General features: G+C 42.3%; 1 protein-coding gene across 2 annotated transcripts in view; it reads right to left on the bottom strand.

Moving 5' to 3' along the window:
• Window positions 1–18,823: 18,823 nt before the first annotated feature.
• Window positions 18,824–20,504, bottom strand: part of LOC107376515 (protein diaphanous homolog 1) — a 63,646-nt gene continuing 61,965 nt past the window's right edge. For both annotated transcript variants that reach the window (XM_015945645.3, XM_054739083.2), the window contains 2 exons: window positions 19,257–19,371; window positions 18,824–19,113 (listed from right to left, as the gene is read on the bottom strand). In XM_015945645.3, the coding sequence (XP_015801131.3) occupies window positions 18,968–19,113; window positions 19,257–19,371 (261 nt within the window). In that variant the 3' untranslated portion in view covers window positions 18,824–18,967. The remainder of the gene's footprint in view (window positions 19,114–19,256; window positions 19,372–20,504) is intronic.

Here is a 20,504-nt window from a genome sequence, read left to right as displayed (position 1 = left end):
AAACAATAATGGCTTTTCAGCACTCCGCAGGCTTTGCGCAAGCTGAGATGGATTTTCAGTTCAAGTCTGAAGTCCAGTCAAGACTTATACTCCCTCTGACATAGTGGAACTTCAAAGCACATACACTCAGATCACCATTTCAAGAAGAAACTTCATTCACACAATGAGAAGTGACTCATCTGCTTTCTTTCTTACACTCTCTTCTACTGTTATTCCCCACTGGCTCGCTACCATCACCCTGATTTGGCAGTCTCAGTTTCACCCTGTAGATAATCTGCTGGGTGGAGTGATGAGCGCTTGGGGAACCAACGAGAAGAAGATGAAGGAAGGGGAAGAAGGAGAGGAAGGGAACAGGGAATGAGAGATGGCCATGCATTATTGAGCATACAGAGTAGAGTTTTCAGGGGATAAATGTGAAAGCATGTTTAGGGACAACCTTTTCCCTTTTGCCTCCCCCGCCTTCTTCCATTTGTCTTTGCCCTCCCTCCAACTTTTCTTACCCCACGAGGACCACTGCATCTCTTATTCAGTGGGGAGGTTAAAAATTCAAAGCTAGGAAGGAGGAGGTGGACTGGGAGAAGGAATGAGAGTACCTGAAAATGGTCAAAATGAAGGAATGTCTTTAGGGAGTTTTCTCAAGTGCTAATCTAGAGAGCTCCCTGCGTTGATTAGCTGCATGTGCATGGTGATGGTTGAGTGGGTGGGGTGCCGGTGGCTGTGGGGTGGAGAGGGGGAGTGCAGGCACAGGGGAGGTAGATGAAGGATAGAGAGAGCAGGGGAGGATGTAGACATACACTTTCATGCAGTACGGTGTAGTGTAACAAACAGCGTGGTGAAAAATTAAGGAGCCTCCCGGGCAAAGCAGAACCCACGTCTCCAGGAACATGACAAATGCAGATACGGAGTAATGGAGCAAGTGTTTCAGCATGCAAATGCAGGCACACAAAAACACAAAGCTATGAGAACACAGGGACTGACCAAGCAGAAAATAAGTCCAAACACTATAGTAACACAACCATAAATAAGGAATAAACACCAGAACAACACAAAGATATTTTGGTCCACATTCACATAGTTAGTGACAGGAAATTAGGGTAAGAAAGTGGAGCATGGCCTAACCCACAGAGTCTAGTAAATACCATTGGTGTCTGGTGTGAATACCATTGGGTTATCCATTTCACACACAGCCACCACAGTCAGAGACATGTCACACTGGCAGATGTAGCAATAAAAGCTTATAGCACACCCAGAGCGCACATACAACGGGGTGAACACCACATTTACAACCAAGCAGAAATAAGCAAGAGAATGTGTAGCTAAAAGTGTGCACAATGTGAGTGAAACTGATAGTTTTAATAAGTCTGGCTGTGTGAGAACCCTGTGGACATGGTCTGAACCATTAGCACAATCGTCTAATAGCCTAGTAGCACCCTAATAACTCAATATGTAGCCAACATCAAGTCAGTGACTGCCTTAAGGCTGCTGTTAAACAATTCAACAGAGTTTAGAGAATTAGACTTTCTAATGACATTTTCACATGCCTCCAAAGTTGTCATCCATCTTTACTTTTCTCAATTTACAACTTCATTTTCATTCTGAACCATCATTTTTCTGATCCAATCCCTCATTGATAGTCTAATTTCTTAAGAGCTACCTTGCCATGCAGAGATAAGAGAGATGAGGAAAGCAGGAGAGGGAAGAGAAGCAGGAGAGAGATGCGGGTTAATGCTCATATCTTGTGAACTCCATCTTTGATGTTGTTGCTCTTTACTACACTTTTTTTTAACTTAACTTATCAGTGACATCAAAGTGGGCCAAGTCTACTGTGTGTGTGTGTGTGTGTGTGTGTGTGTGCGTGTGCGTGTCTGTCTGTCCTCAGGGGTAGCTAGCTTACACAACAAAAAAGTAAACAGAGTTCAAGCTGTTTGCTAGAGAATGTAGCAGCAATCTACTCTTTGACGCTTTCTAGTCCTCGCTTGTTTTCTTTTTCTCATGATAGCTGTGCTTTCTAATCATAGACACAGCATCATAATTACTTCCGTTGCTCCTCAGTTCATCGCAACGGAAACTGAAGCACTTCTGTCTTCTTTTTGGCACTTCAGAGACGAAGATGCGCGCACATGTGCACAAAGACAAGTAAAAAAAATGTATAAGCAACAGAACAGATTGGGGAAATGTAAGAGTATGCTGCTGTGACCGAGAGGAGGAAAACATGAAAGAAGAGTGGGTGGATGGATTGTAGGTGTGCATACATATATGCTTCCATCCCTACATTCTTCCAACTGGTTCATGTTTCATTTTCTCTTCCTGTGGGTGAAAAGAGACAGAATCACAACCGAGGATACCTGGCAACTGTAACAAGCCTCTGAGCTTATCAGCCAATCCCTCAATTAAACACACATTCACAGAGATTACCAACGTACTATAAGAACATGGACTCAAAAACGCAGGTTCCTCCAGTTGATGCGCGGCTGTCATATCAATAGAAACATTTAAATGTTAACGGTAGTGAGATGAGAGATTGGGTCGCTGGCAGGCTGGCTAACTGACCGGCTGGCTGGTTGTGAAGAGGGTATATATGGTTTAAAAACAGGATAATCTCCAGGAAAGAGAATAGCCTGCAAAGAGATTAGGCACATAAAGCAGTGATGCTGTGGCATGAACACACTTAGCTCATTTACATGTAAAACAGTGTAGAGGGAGATATAACAGGGGGGATGAAGAAAGGAATGGAATGAAGCGAGGAAGTGAGAAAGCATGTGTGTGTGCGCGTGTATGTATTAGGATGCCTCCATGAGTATATGTAAGCATATGCTTGTGTCTGAGCATGTAAACAAGCTGCTGCAGTTGGCAGCGAGAACCAACTCAAGGATGCTCAGATGTGTTTGAACCTGATAAGGCCTGATGAATAAACAGTGCTTTGCGGCTGTTCTGTAACCATGAAGAGATGGTGACAGAGGGAACGCCGGAATGAAAATACACGCCGAGGCTTAGAGAGCAAGCAAAGCCAAGCTAATGCACCCCTACTGTCGAGGGTTTAAGAGGTATAGCTCAGATTTAAACTTAAGCAGTGGTAGGCAGAAACACTTAAGGCACAAATACATAAACACACAGAACCAAACTAAATGTGAAATTTTATATCCTATTTCTATGTCATACCAACTTAAGGAAAAGCTACTCCACATTTAGTGCTCATTAAGAATTTAACTGCTGTTTACCATACTCTTTATGAGGAGACTTTCAGGTTGCAGGTGGGGAGGAAAAGCCATTCTGATCTTTTCAAACCACTCAGTCATCTTGAACATCCACTAAATGGTTTGCAAGTTGACTGTGAAGCAGTTTTAATGAAAGTCTACAAACAAGTACCAGGCCACAACTGTCTGCCAGAAGATGGGGGTTAGTTCCCCACTTGGCTGGATTTCTGCTGTTTATCCATTTGTCCACAGCATCTTACAAAGAGGAGTGATGAGTAATTCAGAGAAGAACACTAGTAAGGCTCTGTTAGGGATATCAGAGTAGAAAAAAGGGAAGGGGGAACACAAAGTGTAGAAAGGGGGAGGAAGGTAATGGGTAGGCACTAGTTTAGGGGACGGATCATGGAACAACCACGGAAAAGAGTCTGAATTGTCTTGAGAATGATGAAGGCACTGTTATGTAAAATTATATTATGACTTGAGTGGTTGAGTTAAATCATAAGCCTTTGCAAGAGCATTTAATCATGTGGGAGTTGTCCCATTCAGCACTAGTGTTACAAAGAATAACAGGCTTGACTATTAACCATGATGTGAAACACTGCAGTTAATCTACCCTTAAGACTTCTGCAACAGCACCCATGTGTTGCTCTTGATAAAAAAGCAGTACAGTGCTTCACTTTTTATTGATCTGTCAAAAGCCTTAGACAATGTAGACCATGCTCTTTTAAAACGAAAACTTCTTTGTTTGGCATTGTCTGAACATGTGATCTAATGGCTCACTGACTACTTGAAGGACAAAACTCAATGCGTTAAATGTGACGAGTTGTCCTCTGAATTTTTGAGTGTCCACAAGGGAGTGCCACAGGATTCAGTGTTGGGACCCCTCTTGTTCATTTTGGAGAATGTGTCGGATGCCAATATGCACTTTTACGCTGATGACAATAATTTACTGTTTTGAAACATCCCCCACTAAAACAGTTGAATTCTTACAGAAAGCTTTTAATGAGGTCCAACAAACACTTCTGCAGTTAAAATTGATCCTCAATGCCGACAAAACTAAGCTAATGTTTTCAAACTCTAAAAAAATACTTTTAAATATACCATCAGTGACCACTCGAGGTAAATATCATAGAGGAGGTCCACACATACAAATACCTTGGTGTCTGGCTCGCTGACTCCCCCTCCTTCAAGCCCCATATAGATAATCTTGTCAAGAAACGCAAACTCAGAATGGGTTTCTTTTTCGAAATAAACGGTTTTCTTTTGAGGCAAAAATAAATAAATAACTAGTTACTTCAATAAATAAATAACTAGTTACTTCAACATTTCTGTTCAACCATTGAGCAGGGTTGAACAACTCCTTAAGAGTTTTGCAAACAGAATGGCACATTGGGAACATAACAATATGCATTTCAGCTAGCTTCCTGTTAAGACTGATCTGCTGAGGATGACCATTTCATGCCCACAGAGGGTGTTATGTGCAGTGGGATGAGACTTGCAGAAGGGCATTTTGACAGATGGGTTATGATTCAGTCATTTAGAAGGGGGACCATATTAGACTAGATAAGGATTTTCCAGGCTTGAGACAATTTGCAGAGGCTTTACAACACAGTTAAGTTAGGAGTTGCAGTAGTGACGGTGGGTGAGGACCATAGACTGCACCAGGAGCTGGGTGGTTTGTTGGGTTAAGTATAGCCTGATCAGTCTAGGTTAAACAATGTGAAGTGACACAACTAAGCAATGACGGTAAGGTGGGTTTGGAAAAGAAAACTGAAGCAGAAAACGGGCAGCAGTAGCTCAACAGGTTGAGCGGGTTGTCCAGTAATTGGAAGGTTGCAGATTCAATCCTGGCTACGGACAGAGAATTCTGCTGTTGTGTCCTTGGGCAAGACACTTAACCCACCTTGCCTGCTGGTGGTGGTCGGAGGGACCGGTGGTGCCTGTGCTCAGCAGCCTCACCTCTGTCAGTGTGCCCAAGGGCAGCTGTAGCTACATCGTAGCTCATCACCATCAGTGTGTGAATGTGTGTGTGAATGGATGAATGATACACTGTAGTGTAAAGCGCTTGAGTCCTTACTCTGAGAGGCGCTATACAAGTGTGGGTAATTTATCATTTATGATTCATCAAGATTAGGCAGCAAAATAATGAGTTAACCACATTTTTTTCAAATAAAAGAGACAGGTGAGCCTGATGCAAAATTGGAAACAAAAATTTTGCAGTCAGTCAGATAACACTTATTATGTACCGTAAATTCTCTAATATTGGCCTGTATTCCATTACCGGCTGGGTCTCCTATTTTAGCTGGTCTTGCTGTCAGGGGCTGGTCTCGAATAGTGGCCAGCTTTACGGCACAAACCTAAGTGCCGACACAAACTCAGCCGCAGTTTTGATTATATTAAAGTACAATTGATCTTAAAATATTTTTAAAAATAGCGTACTTAACCACTGTTAATAAATTAGTCTCACAAATCATGACGGCAAGTCTGATCACGTATAAACAATAGAGCTCCGGACGTCACGTGACTCTCAGAGAGTAGACGCCATGTTGGCATGCAACAAAGGTAAACAAAATGAACGGGATCGGCTTGGATTTTACTCAGTCTGAGTTTACTTCACACTTTAAAACCGAAGAAATCGTTTTATATAGTCAGAAATTAAATAGATTAAATATATCTTTACCATGCCCCTGGGATACTTTTTAAAAATGCCAGAAGCTGTCGGAGCAGACAGGGAACGCCTTCGGATTTCCCCAGAGGAGCTGGCCCAAGTGGCTGGAGAGAGTGAAGTGTAGGCCTCTCTGCTTAGGCTGCTGCCCCCGCGACCCGACTTCAGATAGGTGGGCGGGCGGGCGGACGGATGGATGGACAAATAACAGATTTACATGTAAGTAGTTTAAATAGAGTGCTGTGCTGTTTGAATGTATAGACTGAACACCAAGAGAAATCACTAGTGTGATTTTTTTTCCGTGGATAAAATAAATATGTCAGGCAGGAGCGCCTCAGGATCTGTCTGAGATCTGTCTCGGTGAGACAGATAATAGCAATCCAAAGTGCTTTTTATGTGTGATCTGACAATTGATCAACCATTGCTTAAAAATTAAATACAGCTTAGCTGGTTAATTGCCGTGATCATAAGACACATAAACGGCAGCATGCAGAAATCACAAGGCAATGTTTTAGGTGATGTTTACTTGTTGCTGTGAGTAATAAGACAGAAAAAGCCACGCCAAAATAAGTTTAGGAAGCCCACTAAGAATCGTAATAAAAGCATTTAATATAAATACCATATGCAGTTGAGGAAACATACCTGATATGAAGTGGTCGCTGCAAAAGCGAAAACCTTTACTCTCGGGATCCCAGTTTCATTTTAGCCCGGTCACTAGCGCGTTTTATTGTGATGATCCAACGTTTGCGGGGTTCCGGATCTGGGGAATCCTGAAGAAAGCTCTTCCCTTATCTTGTTGGCGTCTTTTCTGGTATTCTGGGGCACAACAGGAATCTACCATATTTGCCGTTTGAGTTTTCTGACAATAACAAATAGCCCAGCCGCGGGCTTCTGCCTGCCAAGATGGCGCCATTTCGATTTGAACTGTTACATGCCGGGAGAAGTGGCGTCAACTCCCAGAGCTCTATAGAGTCACTGTCCGCTTCCTGCTCTCAAATCCCGCATGATGTGACTATCGCGCGACTATCCAAAATGCGCTCAGCTTAGAAGCACAGCTATAAACACAGCAGGTTAACAGTTTGATACGGTTTTCATGTGGCCTCACCGCAAATAGCTTGTAAAGTGTTAACGTTCTCGGTGTTGTAACGTGGAACTGCAGAGGATGAGGATGAGGATTAAAGAGTTGGGAGGATTAAACCAAACGAGACATGAACGGTTAAATTTTGGAGCAGTAAGGTGTCTGTTGCCTTTTGTTGTGAATCAATAACCTAATTCACCAAGTGATACCGGCATGTTTGCTACGTTTGTTACCATACTGGGATTTAGCCTGAAACCACAGTGTTTGTTGTAAATATACCAGATATATGTACGTACAATGTTAACTGTACATTTTCAATAAACGAACCTAGTGTTTTATAGGTTCATATAGACACAAAATTTTGTTATTATTCATTCTACTGGTAGTTTATTTTGCTCAAATTTAAACAGAGGCCTGCCCCTAATTCTGGCCTGAACCAGGATGCACTTGAGTAAATAAAGGCCCAGGTCTGTATTATAGTATTTACGATGTAATAGTTTTGCTGTCTTTGACATACAGTAGTTTAGTCATTGCACACACTTCCATTTCAATCTTGTAAGTAAAATACAGTGCAATGATGCTGTGATGCTACTAAAGATTTAGCAATAACGAACAGAATAAGAGGGCCCATTATTATGTCCAGGCATTTTCACCACTGGGGTCTGCAATTTTCTTTTGATTTTAAAAGTGTAGCAATTGTTCTCATCAGTTTTTATGCTGTTTTTAATTCTGTTTTTATTTTTTATTGTTTCTATTGATGTGATTGCCTGTTTATTGTTGTGTTCAGCACCTTGGGCTTCTGCTAAAGGTTGTGGAAGGTGCTCTATAAATGAATAAATGAAATGAAAATAACAGACAAAAAATGCTTACTTTTTAATTAACATTTCTATAAAATGCGTCTCGACAGCGAGACAAGGTTTCTGCCCATTTTGTAAACTACAGCAATCAGACTACAGTAAACAACTGCAATAAAAAGGCAGCTGAGTGCCTCCGCTTTTTGATAATCACGAAAAAAAAAATAAGCAGGAGTACTTTGCAAAAGATGAAATGACCCAATCAACACTGGACCATAATCCTTCATGTCTTGGTCTTAAAATTCTAATATATTATAGCTTTCATCCCTTCAACTGATTGGCCTACAAACTCGTGAGGCAACGTGCAAGTGTTTGAGCAACTGCACACACGTACACACACACGTACACAGCTGGTACTTTCATGCTGACTGGTACCTCATTAAGGTGAGAAGTGAATGGTGAATGTAGTAGCCCGGGGGGGGGTGGGGGGTCACCAAATAGGTAAATGTATTCAGACGGACCCGCAAACGCCTAGAGAGAACACAATCACACCTACAGAGGGAAAATTGATTTCATCAGAACACAGGGAGATCAAAAAGCTTATTATAATTGGTCTCTAAATGTGGCAGAGCTCACCAACCCACTCTCCCAATCACACACACTAGAATACAGACACCACTGAACCGACAATACATGTCTCAGTAACTTAAAGGAAGTGAATGCAATATAAAAAGGCGCAGTTACCAGTGTAGCTGTGTGGCACAAGGATCATAAATGGCTTCTTTAAATTAGATGGTTGATTTGAAAAACAGAAATGAGGACAACACGCTATGACGACGTACTGAAACAGCAATACAGAAAAGAATGTGGAAAAGGCTGGAGAATTGAGATACGAAAATGATCCTCCCATTATAAGGATTAATAACTATATATGCTCCTGGCTCTTTTCTCCCCCGAATCAAATTAATCACCACCGCTCCCAATAGCCTACTCTTTCCCTCGCTCATTCTGCTTTTATTTCTCCCACCTCCTCCTCCTACTTGTTCCGTCTCTCATTATTTTTGCTAATTGGGCTATCTGAGGTACTGACTTCAAAAGGAACCTGCTATAAAACACAAAGTCTGCAAAAATAAGAGAGAAAGGACAATAAGGAAAAAGGACCGTCCAAGATGTACATTTCTATGCAAAATCAACAGCATACAAACTCTAGTAGAGCCACTGTCCATCTGTACTTTCCAAAGCAGCTTTGAATTCTGATTAACCAATTTTATTCATTATTATAAAAGAGAAGTAAACCAACACTAAAATGTAGTAAACAAACCACTTCAAAGTGAGGAATTTAATAAAGTAGCTTAAAGGAAAAAAGAGGATAAGCTCACTGCCTAAATTCTTTTATACCACACTAATCACTTTATAGGCTCTCACAGCTAATCTAAACAACAAGGCTGTTTACAGTTACAAAAAGCCAAATAAAACACAAAATGTGTGTTCAACAAGATGATTCAACCACTAATGATATTGCTAAGTATTCTGGAAAGACATTTCAGATATATTAAGTATATATAGCCTAAACTTTATAAGTTACAACTATGGCAAGGTGTCCAACCTAGACAAGACCTTCTCTGTGACAAGGCTAAATGATAAAGTATATCCTGAATGTCTGCTGGGATTTCTACAGGTCCTTCTCAAAAAATTAGCATGTTGTGATGAAGTTAATTATTTTCTGTAATGTACTGATAAACATTAGACTTTCATATATATATATTAGATTCGTTACACACAACTCAAGTAGTTCAAGCCTTTTATAGTTTCTAATATTGATGATTTTGACATACAGCTCATGAAAATCCAAAATTCCTATCTAAAAAAATAGCATATTTCATCCGAACAATAAAAGAAAAGTGTTTTAATACAAAAAAAAAGTGAACCTTCAAATAATTATGTTCAGTTATGCACTCAATACTTGGTCGGGAATCCTTTTGCAGAAATGACTGCTTAAATGTAGCGTGGCATAGAGCCTGTGGCACTGCTGAGGTGTTATGGAGGACCAGGATGCTTCGATAGCGGCCTTAAGCTCATCAGAGTGTTGGGTCTTGCGTCTCTCAACTTTCTCTTCACAATATCCCACAGATTCTCTATGGGGTTCAGGTCCGGAGAGTTGGCAGGCCAATTGAGCACAGTAATACCATGGTCAGTAAACCATTTACCAGTGGTTTTGGCACTGTGAGCAGGTGCCAGGTAGTGCTGAAAAATAAAATATTCATTTCCATAAAGCTTTTCAGCAGATGGAAGCATGAAGTGCTCCAAAATCTCCTGATAGCTAGCTGCATTGACCCTGCCCTTGATAAAACACAGTGGACCAACACCAGCAGCTGACATGGCACCCCAGACCATCACTGACTGTGGGTACTTGACACTGGACTTCAGGCATTTTGCCATTTCCCTCTGCCCAGTCTTCCTCCAGACTCTGGCACCTTGATTCCCGAATGACATGCAAAATTTGCTTTCAACCGTAAAAAGTACTTTGGACCACTGAGCAACAATCCAATGCTGCTTCTCTGTAGCCCAAGTCAGGCTCTTCTGCTGCTGTTTCTGGTTCAAAAGTGGCTTAACCTGGGGAATGCAGCACCTGTAGCCCATTTCCTGCACACGCATGTACACGGTGGCTCTGGATGTTTCTACTCCAGACTCAGTCCATGGCTTCCGCAGGTCCCCCAAGGTCTGGAATCGGTCCTTCTCCACAATCTTCCTCAGGATCCGGTCACCTCTTCTTGTTGTGCAGCATTTTCTGCCACACTTTTTCCTTCCTACAGACTTCCCACTGAGGTGCCTTGATACAGCACTCTGGGAACAGCCAATTCGTTCAGAAATTTCTTTCTGTGTCTTACCCTCTTGCTTGAGGGTGTCAATGATGGCCTTCTGGACAGCAGTCAGGTCGGCAGTCTTACCCATGATTGCGGCCAGGCTGGGAGTTTTTAAAAGCCTCAGGAATCTTTTGCGGGTGTTTAGAATTAATTAGTTTATTCAGATGATTAGGTTAATAGCTCATTTAGAGAACCTTTTCATGATGTGCTAATTTTTTGAGATAGGAATTTTGGGTTTTCATGAGCTGTGTGCCCAAATCATCACAATTAGAAACAATAAAAGGCTTTAACTTCTTCAGTTGTGTGTAATGAATCTAATATATATGAAAGTCTAATGTTTATCAGCACATTACAGAAAATAATGAACTTTATCACAATACGCAAATTTTTTGAGAAGGACCTGTATATGCAGCACTGCAAATTAGGGCTGCAACAACGAATCGATAAATTCGATGAAAATCGATTACTAAAAGCGTTGGCAACGAATTGCGTCATCGATTCGTTGTGTCGCACAACTCTTCCAAAAGCGCCCCCTCTTCCCGCCCGCCGTTGCGCGCAGACAGATCAGCGCGAGGGAGAGCCGGCAGGTGTTTGGAAGAGGAACATGGCAGAAGCAGCGAGAGTCAAAAAAGTAAAAACTTTTTAAGTTTGGGAGCATTTTCAGTTAAATCAGGCAAAGACATTCGTTACCTGCAACGTTTAGGTCAGACTTAGCATGGCACGGGATGATGCAGCGTCTTAAACGCAAGCATGTCGGGATCATCAGCGAGGAAGGAGAGAACTCCGTGTCCGGGTAAATTAAAAACTTTTCAAAAGTGATTCATCCAAGTCCCGGATTATTACACAGGCTAGACATGCCCTAAACTCGTAAAAAAGAGTCTAAAGTCGTGAGCGCGACGCTTATTAGATGAGCGGGGGGACTCGCGCTGCTGCGAACCGGTTCCGCCCAAGGCCGGATTAACTGGGCAATTGCCCAGGGCCCACGAACTCTAAAGGGCCCAGGGCACGAGCAAAATACTGTATCTATAATTTCCCGCTTTATGAGGACTATGGTGACCGTACGTTCCGTTTTCCCCGGACGTGTCCACTTTTCACTCTCTGTCCGGGCGTCCGGACTGCTGGTTCTTGTATTGATGAAAATGTCCGGCTTTTCATCCAGGAGCAGGGATCGAATTATGGGGGAGCTGTATATCCTACACATCCAGGAGAACCAGAAAAAAGTTTTCTATATTATATCATTTTTGGACTCTTTTGAGCAGAGAGCGGCACAGCGCATTGTTGCGCAGCGATCCAGGCTGCTGCTTCCGGCGCATAGTCCATTCTCAAAGTGGCGCAACCAAAAAACTATAATTGGCACACGATCGTTCATGTCTGCACATGTTCTCTATTTTCTGTCTTATTTGTGCCTGAAGCGCGCTACTGCGGAGCTCATCACCTGTACTTCGGTGATGTCACCTCACGCAGCATCGAAAACGCGCTCTGCGCTTTGCAGTCAGGAGATCCCTTTGATCTGCTCAGAAGTAACTGATGAGGTGAAAAAGTAAGAATCCAGGCAGAAGTTTTTCTGGAGAATTAAGAGGAGATGCAGGAAGATGAGAGACAGACAGGACAGGAAAATAGTTAAATAAAAACAAGAAAACAAAACAAAGTGTTGAAAAGTAAAATGTAGGTAGATTTATCTCCACTACACGTTTTTACCTGTAAAACAATAAGTTACACACATGTAATATTTATAAATTTGATACTATTCAGATCACCTTCAACACTCAGTCACACACCCAGGGCCGTTTCAAGACATTTTGGGGGCCAAGGCAAAATGCCCCCCCCCCCCCACACACACACACACACCCCCACCCCCACACACCCCCACCCCCCATAACTGGGCTCCCCAGAAGCCACTGTGTAATTCATACCCTCTCCAGGAGTGTTAGTTATACAGTGTTTATAAAAGCCCCTCAGACATTACTGACATGTTCTAATATTATCAGATGAAAAACTAAATTATCAGACATGCTGTCTCATCTGCTGCTTTTCTAAACTTGCAAAAAGTAACAAAACCATTTGAAAGCCGCTATTTGTGGATTCTCTGAAAGTTTCCATGGAGTGTGTGACAACTTATTTTTTCAGTCATTTTTGGAAATAGTGATCAATTTTGATTAATTCACAGCCTATGTTTAATTACATTTAAAAATTAGTTGTTTGACATCCCCAGTTATAATAAATGTCTACAGATGAGATCAAACAAAACAGATGAGAATTGCCCTTAAGCTGTTTAACTTGGACCAAGCATTTTAGGTCACAGATAGATGTAGCTTAGGGTCTCTGTCTATACACCTTATAAGATAATTTAGGTGATGGCATGTTGTTTTTCTGCTATTGAACTGTTTTCTAATAATGTTGTGTTAAATAAAGTGAAGGAATGAGAGAAATAACATTTCCCTAGCAGTTTTTAAAAATTTCCCCATGTAATCCAATTAATCGATTCATCGTGTCGAGACCCCAGCCGATTAATCGATTATCCAAATAATCGTTAGTTGCAGCCCTACTGCAAATGATACCGTCTAACATTATCAGAGAAACCAATAAGCTGGTATACACCTTGGTGACCGTGATCTTTCACTTTTATGTGCTGAAGACCACAAGCTACATTGTTGCCTATGTAGGAGGAGACTGGAAACAAAGATCCAGGCAGGAAATACTATAATTTTACATCTCTGATAATCAGTAGCAAAAACTACAAAAATAAAGGAGGTTCCTCATTTTACCATTAACAGTATCAAGTGGCAAGGGACAAAAAGAACTACTAAAAGCTTAAAGAACACAGAGAAACAATTGGGAGAAGACATCACCCAATGTAACGTCTCCTTGGATGAAAGATAAAAAACCAACCACAGCACTTTTCCCACAACAAAAGCAAGTATGCATCAGTATTAAGTATCTCAAGATTATATAGTTGGACTACACCAAGCTGTGACATGAGCCACGTCTACTGGCTAAAGAAACAAATTGCTCTCTATGACTGACTGCAGAACAAACAAGGGACCCAGCAAGAGTTAATAAACCAATGCAAGACAATACCAACAATAAAGGGTCCCCAGAAGGGAGCAATCCCATAAAACTACCAGCCTGTCACTGGTCTTTGTACAACATGGAAGCTTGTTTCAGGCATCACAGCAGCTAAGCTAGGAAGACACATCAAAACATCAGCAGGGCACAGAAGGGAATATGTAGTAACACATGAAGGGGGAGGATGGGACAGAACAGAGAAAATCAATAAAAAGAACCTGACATTGACTAGATCAGATGTAGCTTGAATAAGAAAAACATGGACTGAAGATGCATTAAAGAAAATTTTTAAGAGAATGGCAAATGAAGTCAAGCTAGAGGAAATAAAATGTGCTCTATATAAAAATTTACCAACTGCCCACGACAAACAAAAACAACTGGTTAGTCTGATGGTGTAAGCTGGTTAAAGCTGCTTTCCGGAGTTTTACCCTTTCAGAAATGATGTATGATTTTTCAGAAATCCGTACAAGTGATCATCTCATCATGTACAGTGATATAATGAAAGAAAAGCGTCTTTTTTTGGGGGGGCTAAGGGTGCCCCCTGCCCCGCATAGGTCCATGCAATAGGAAACTGAGCGCCGACCAGAACTAACCAATAGCGTTAGACTACCGCTTACTTGCTTCAAATTTAAGGAATACCAGCCTTCAGAGAGTACAGACGCTTTTTTCTCAGCTCCCTTATCGGCTTCCCCAAGGCTCTTGTCCTGTCTGCCTACAGAGCACTTCTCTGCATTTCTCCTGAAACCACTACTCTTTTTTGGAAATATGGACTTAATTAATTGGTCATTCAACGTGACTGACAAAATTTTCTCTACGATGAGAACGGAGAAGGGGGCTCCCACCTGTCCAGAGGGGACATTCGCATCGGGATATGCACTCGATTCTTGGGAGGTCTGGCGAATTGTGTGCCTCTCTCAGCTGTCCATCGAGGACGTGGAAGATTTGTGGATATTCGGCCTAATGATCACTGGATTTCTTCTGATTGGAGTGTGAGGATATCTGGTTTTCTGGAAATTTGGGAAGACGGGAGCGATTGGAGTGCGACCCGTACCCACGGAATGTGCCGCTCGTGCAGTGACCTCACAGACTGGGACGTTACTCGAGGTGAACCGTAAGCTGGACAATGTCCTTGCGGCGTTTCCTGTGTTAGTGCGCAAGATGGATTTGATCTCGGAGAGGGTCGCCGGACGATGCGGGGATGTGGAATGTAAAATTGGCTTCACTGGTGGACATGAATGACCACTTAGAGACTACAAGACGGAGAGGAAGACTATCTCTGTCTGCCCTAAACAAAGTCATGTTTATCCTTATCTGACGCCATAGCAGCCTCTCAAGGCTGCCTCAACACACCCCCACAAAAAGGAGGAATGCCGACAGATGCTGTGTCCCGACCTTCACCCTCTTCCTTCAGATTCTGCAGGAACTTCAATGTGCTCTCTGTTCCTTATCTCTCCCTCCCACCTGTTGGTCTGCAGCTGGTCGATGCGCCGCAGTGGCAGCTCCCACTGGAGGCTTCAGGATCCCGCCCACCCCCACCTCCCCATCGGACTCTGATGTTGTATACGTGCTGTATGTGCTTCCATGTCGGGTGTTTTTTTGCATTAGAGTGCTACACCCTGCTGGTGTAACCCTGTTAATGCCTTTTTTTCCCCCTCCCTGAACTTTCCTCATGTAACACCCTTTTCATCTAACTATTAAGGTAGCGCGACTCATGTTGCGAATGACCGCAGTCACCAATTCTTGTTATGTGTCTTACCCACGTATGTCTGATCTTTGAATTGTGTGTGCTGAAACTGAATTTCATTTCTCTGTAAGTCCTGCACATGTGGAGAATATGACAATAAATGACTTTGACTTGACTTGAATACCTCGGCAAATGCAGAGTTGATGAACTTTTCACGGACAAGTAATTGTCTCTAAAATATAAATATATGAGAACACAACATGACATGAGAATAATACTTGTAAAACGTGTTTTAATTATGTTTGTCAAGCTACAGAAGCACACACATAAACAGAAATGTGAAGTCGCCATCTTAAACAAACAGAGCAACAGAGTTTTTGTGTGATATGCTCGTCAGCTACTCGATGGTGCCATTGGATCAAGTCCCCATAATTCGGGTCTGGATGTGAAGCAAAACGGGAAGTGACAAAAATTGCAGTTCCACCCTCATCCACTGGGGGCTGGTGCCAGAAGCGAGCAAATCCTCATTGACTCCAATGTTAAAAATACAAATTTCACAGCAGAAATAAGCACATTTACAGCCTGGTTCCAAAACATGTTTTAGGTTTAATTGATCTAGTTCATACTCGTGACAACTCTGAGGGGGGTGAATTTTTTGTCACTCTTCTTTTTAAGAGTATTAAATGCCTAAAATTCAGAATAATTAATGAGCATCAGACCCACGTGACTGCAGAGCTAGCGCCGGCGAAAGGCCTCAGCCTAAGCCTCGGCCTCGCTTTAAAACTGCTCCGCGATTTTCAGTCTCTCAACTTAGACTATTAGTTGTGCCGTTTGTGTATTCTTTTTGGATGTTGTTTGTGCAATTGTTGGACAAAATGACTTGCTGTGGCATTAATTGCACTAATAGAGCGTCCAAAGAGTCTCCGCTTCATTTTTTCGGTAAGTACAATTATATTTATGTATTTTAGGTCACTGCTGCTCTTGCACTAGCTGAGCTTAGATTTTAACATGTACTGTTTAACCATGACATTTAAATTTAATAGGGTAAAACCAGTGCATTTAACATAATGCTGCATTTTTGAAAATGGGTTGAAATATGACGTTGGTGGAGCTGGGTTCCGACTATTGGTGTGGACTCCCTCCCATCAGCGGCAGCTCGGCGCATCTCTGATTGCAGCGGCGCCTGTCTGCTGCGCGGGCTGCCGGCTTGTGGAGCTCTCGGATGGATGGATGGATGGATGGATGGATGGATGGATGGATGGACGGATGGACGGACGGACGGATGGTTTTACCCAGCGGTCAGCCCGGTGCATCTCTGACCCAGAAGCTCCGGTGTTGTGCACAGTTAACTCTGGTTGTAGCTAGGTAGCTACCTCCGTTAGCTTAGCTCCCACTTCCGCATTAGCTTTGGGCTAGCTTGTAGCTACATCTCTTCAGTTCGACGGGTGTCATTTGATCCCAGCCTTACAGCCCCGCACTCAGCTCCACTTCTTTTCCCTTTTATGGAATTGTCTGGGCTTGACGGAACCTGTGACAAGGTCAAAATGGCGGTGGTGGCCACCTCCCATTTTGGCACAAAAACTTTTAATTGGAGCCTATGGACACGAATTGTCCAGTATATATGTCGACACATCGGATAAGAGAAATGCTCCGGAAAGAAGCTTTAATAAAAACTTAATGGTGTGTTTCACTCGTTTAAGCATTTGCTGTGGCCTCCAGTTGGAATGAATGCTAGAGTAGCACTGTCTATTTTCTATCAAAAGGAACTGCAGGATATAGGTGTAGGAAACTATTTTCATGCTCAGCTTGCAGAAAAAACTCACATGATTGAAATCAGAAATTAATAAATGTTTTTTCAGTGAACTAGACATTTAACACTCCAATGTTATGTTGATAAAATAACCAATGTTTGCAACAAAAATAATCCTATTCCTACAAAGGTTAGTGCAATTAAAAAGGGTGCAGGCACATGTATTTAGGGTTTTCCCAGCATGTTTACTATAATAGCAGGAGGAAAAGAATGCATAATATATAGTTTAAATTACATACTGAATGAAACCACCACCATCTCCACAAAAGAAACTAAAACAAATACAGCTACAGAGTGTGTGTGCAAAAGTGCTACAAAAGCTGTGTGGAGCCAAGGGGTGTTTCCCCCCACCATCAGTTGGCTGCTGTTCTACTAAGCAGTAGAGGTCAACACCAGTGACCGTGCCTTAAGCATATGACCCTGTTCCGTGTGTGCGTGTGCGTGCGTGTGCGTGTGCGTGTGTGTGTGTGTGCGCGTGTGTGTGTGCGCGTGTGTGTGTGTGTGTGTGTGTGTGTGTGTGTGTGTGTGTGTGTGTGTGTGTGTGTACACGCTTGCACATTTAGCTGCTGCGCAACTGATGAAGATGAGTAGGAGGGGTCAGGGTGGGTCAGTGGTGACTTGGTGTGATTTTAGTCTGTTGTTCTTTTTAAAAGCTGGGGAATGGTTAACACAAAAGGAGCACGAGGGAGGAGTGTAACCAAGCTGATGGATGTGAGGGATAAAGAGACAGAGAGCTCTGAAGAAATGCATCAAGCCTTGAGGTGTGAGTTTAAGACAGCGACTGAAGGACAAGAGGTGAAAGTTCAGTCCATGTGACCAGAGCTGGCTGTTTATTGGGCATCAGTGCTGTCACATTCACAAAATGTGTATACAAAGTTTCATTAAAATCCAGAAATTTATTTATTTATTTTTTTCCCCAGAATACAATTCCAGCTGCTTAAAAACATGCTGAAAAACAACAACCCCAGCACATCCACTTCCAACCCCTCTCTCAATTCCACCCCACCTTGATCCACACAGACAGGTGTGGGGCTATGAAAAGGCCATGGTGTCTTTATATACAGCGTTCAGAAAAGGTTATTAGACATCACACAGAACAGGCGGCTGTCTCAGCCAATAAAAAGAGGATTCATGGATGCACGGGCCAAACTGAGTTGGGGGGGTCAAATTATAGACTGGCAGGCAGACGTTGGGATTTGATATACAGGTGAATGCAGACGGGACAGCTGCCAACCCTGACATTTAACTACCATCAAAAGCTAGCTTAAGCTATGTGTGTACGCACACTCCTGTTTATGTATGTGACCTGAATAGGACAGTGTGTGTGTGTGAAGGTCAGATACTATCTCACTCTCACACACACACACACACACACACACACACACACACACACACACACACACACACACACACACACACACACACACACACACACACACACACACACACACACACACACACACACACACACACACACACACACACACAGTCTGCAAGTTCCTGCTGTCCTGGACAGAATTTGAATATGGAAGAGTTAGAGCAGAAGGCTCAGTGACACCGGGACAAGGTGATAGAAGTGGACAGGTGTGTGTTAGTGTCGGTGTGTGTGTCAGTCCTTTGTGCCAGAACAGCTGGTGACTAGTCAAAGGACATCAGTGACCTTCTCCTTATCCCTTCCTATACCATCTTTCCTTTGTCTGCCTCTCCCTACGTTCCTGAGTCCCGATCCATCTTATCCGGAGACGAGTGTTCCGTCTCTGTACAAGTGACGGGTGCAATGAACGGCTGAACCGCCAGGTGGAAGTGGATAATTCATGAACTTTGTGATTTGTGGCTTTGTAAAAAATAATGTGTAATGTCTGTTTCAATGACTAAGCAAAAAGATGAATGTAAATTTAAAAAATAAAAATAAAAACTGGGATAAATAAGATAATGTGGGAATTTCTTACCTTTGTTGGCTGTTGGAAGAAGAGAAACATGTAGAAACAAGCACCCAGAATAGTGGGAAGTGATGGAGGAGAGAAAAGACAAATATAGTTTATTACTTTGGAACTTTAAAAAGGAAAAATAATCTATAAAAATACGTAAGTCAAACACTCACTCTTGGTTTGTGAGGAGAAGGTTAAGGTGAGTTTGGCAAAGAGTTCATTGCTCTGATATTGTTCCTCTTTGGCCTTAATCCAGAAACTGTTCTCATTCAGATCCTCTGGGCCAATCTAAGTCAGAGAAAGGTCAGTATGTCCAGAACAGAAGAGAGAGGGGGACAAAAGAAGAGGAGCGAAATGAATCACATTTGTTATATAATTGTTTCATCCAACTGGCTTGATTTTTCAAAAATGGTTATCTGCACACCTGGCAAACAATGAGCCAAGCAGATAAAGAAGTCAATAGAACAAAATGAACCAGCAGGGGTATAATGAGAGGGGGAAGAAGAAGATGAAGAAGAACACAAAGAGGAAGGTACACGCGTCATTTTCTCTAATTGTTGCACACTTTTTACCAAAAAGGAACCTGAACTCTTAAAGAAAAAAAATCTTAATTTCGCCTTCACTATTCTTTCCCCTTATTTGTATGCACTCACACAAGTCCCTCCACTTCCTGAATGTTCTTATCGAGGAGACACAATGAGAGAGAAGGAAACCCCGAGTGAGTGGAAGACAGTGGTAGGAAATGTATAGATATCAGGCCTTTCATTATGGACAACCCTCAGGGATGGGTGTAGGACCGAACAGAGGGAGTAAGGAATGGATATGTGATATGAGAATGAGAAGAAGCAAAAAAGGAAACCATGAGAGCATGCAAAAAAGGAGGATGTGGCAGAGTAAAAAAAAAAAAAGTTAATTTAAATTACAAAAGAATACCATCCTTTCTAGAAGCTATTTAATTATCTTCCAGCGGTGCAGTTAAAAGAAGAAGGCTTATTAAAACGCAATTTCTGTGACATCCTCGTCAAACCCTCACACCTTCCTAACAAAGAGGGCGCACGAGAGGGAGAGGCTAAATGCTGATGAAGTCTGCTTTGGCCATTAAACAGTAGCTTTAGGCTAAAGAAAGACAGAAGGACGTTTTGATGTTTTAACCATCACAGATGAGAGGGTGTGGAGGAACATGAAGCACAGTCCTGAGATACACATATGCATGCAAGAAAATTTCGCTGTCAAAGCTCAGACTCACTTTTCTCTCATAATGTGGAACTGATCAAAAACACAATGGCTCCTTTCAGTTCCTCACTGCACATTTAAATAGTAATATTTACCAAAACAGCTGAAGTGATGTGTCAGCTAATCACCAACATATTTTAAAAATGACAACTTTTAGCTTTGAGTTATTTAGCACCAAGTCCTCAAAT

This window comes from Nothobranchius furzeri, chromosome 1, assembly GCF_043380555.1.
Source record: "Nothobranchius furzeri strain GRZ-AD chromosome 1, NfurGRZ-RIMD1, whole genome shotgun sequence".
Classification (NCBI taxonomy): Eukaryota; Metazoa; Chordata; class Actinopteri; order Cyprinodontiformes; family Nothobranchiidae; genus Nothobranchius; species Nothobranchius furzeri.
This window is presented reverse-complemented; position numbering and strand designations above follow the sequence as displayed.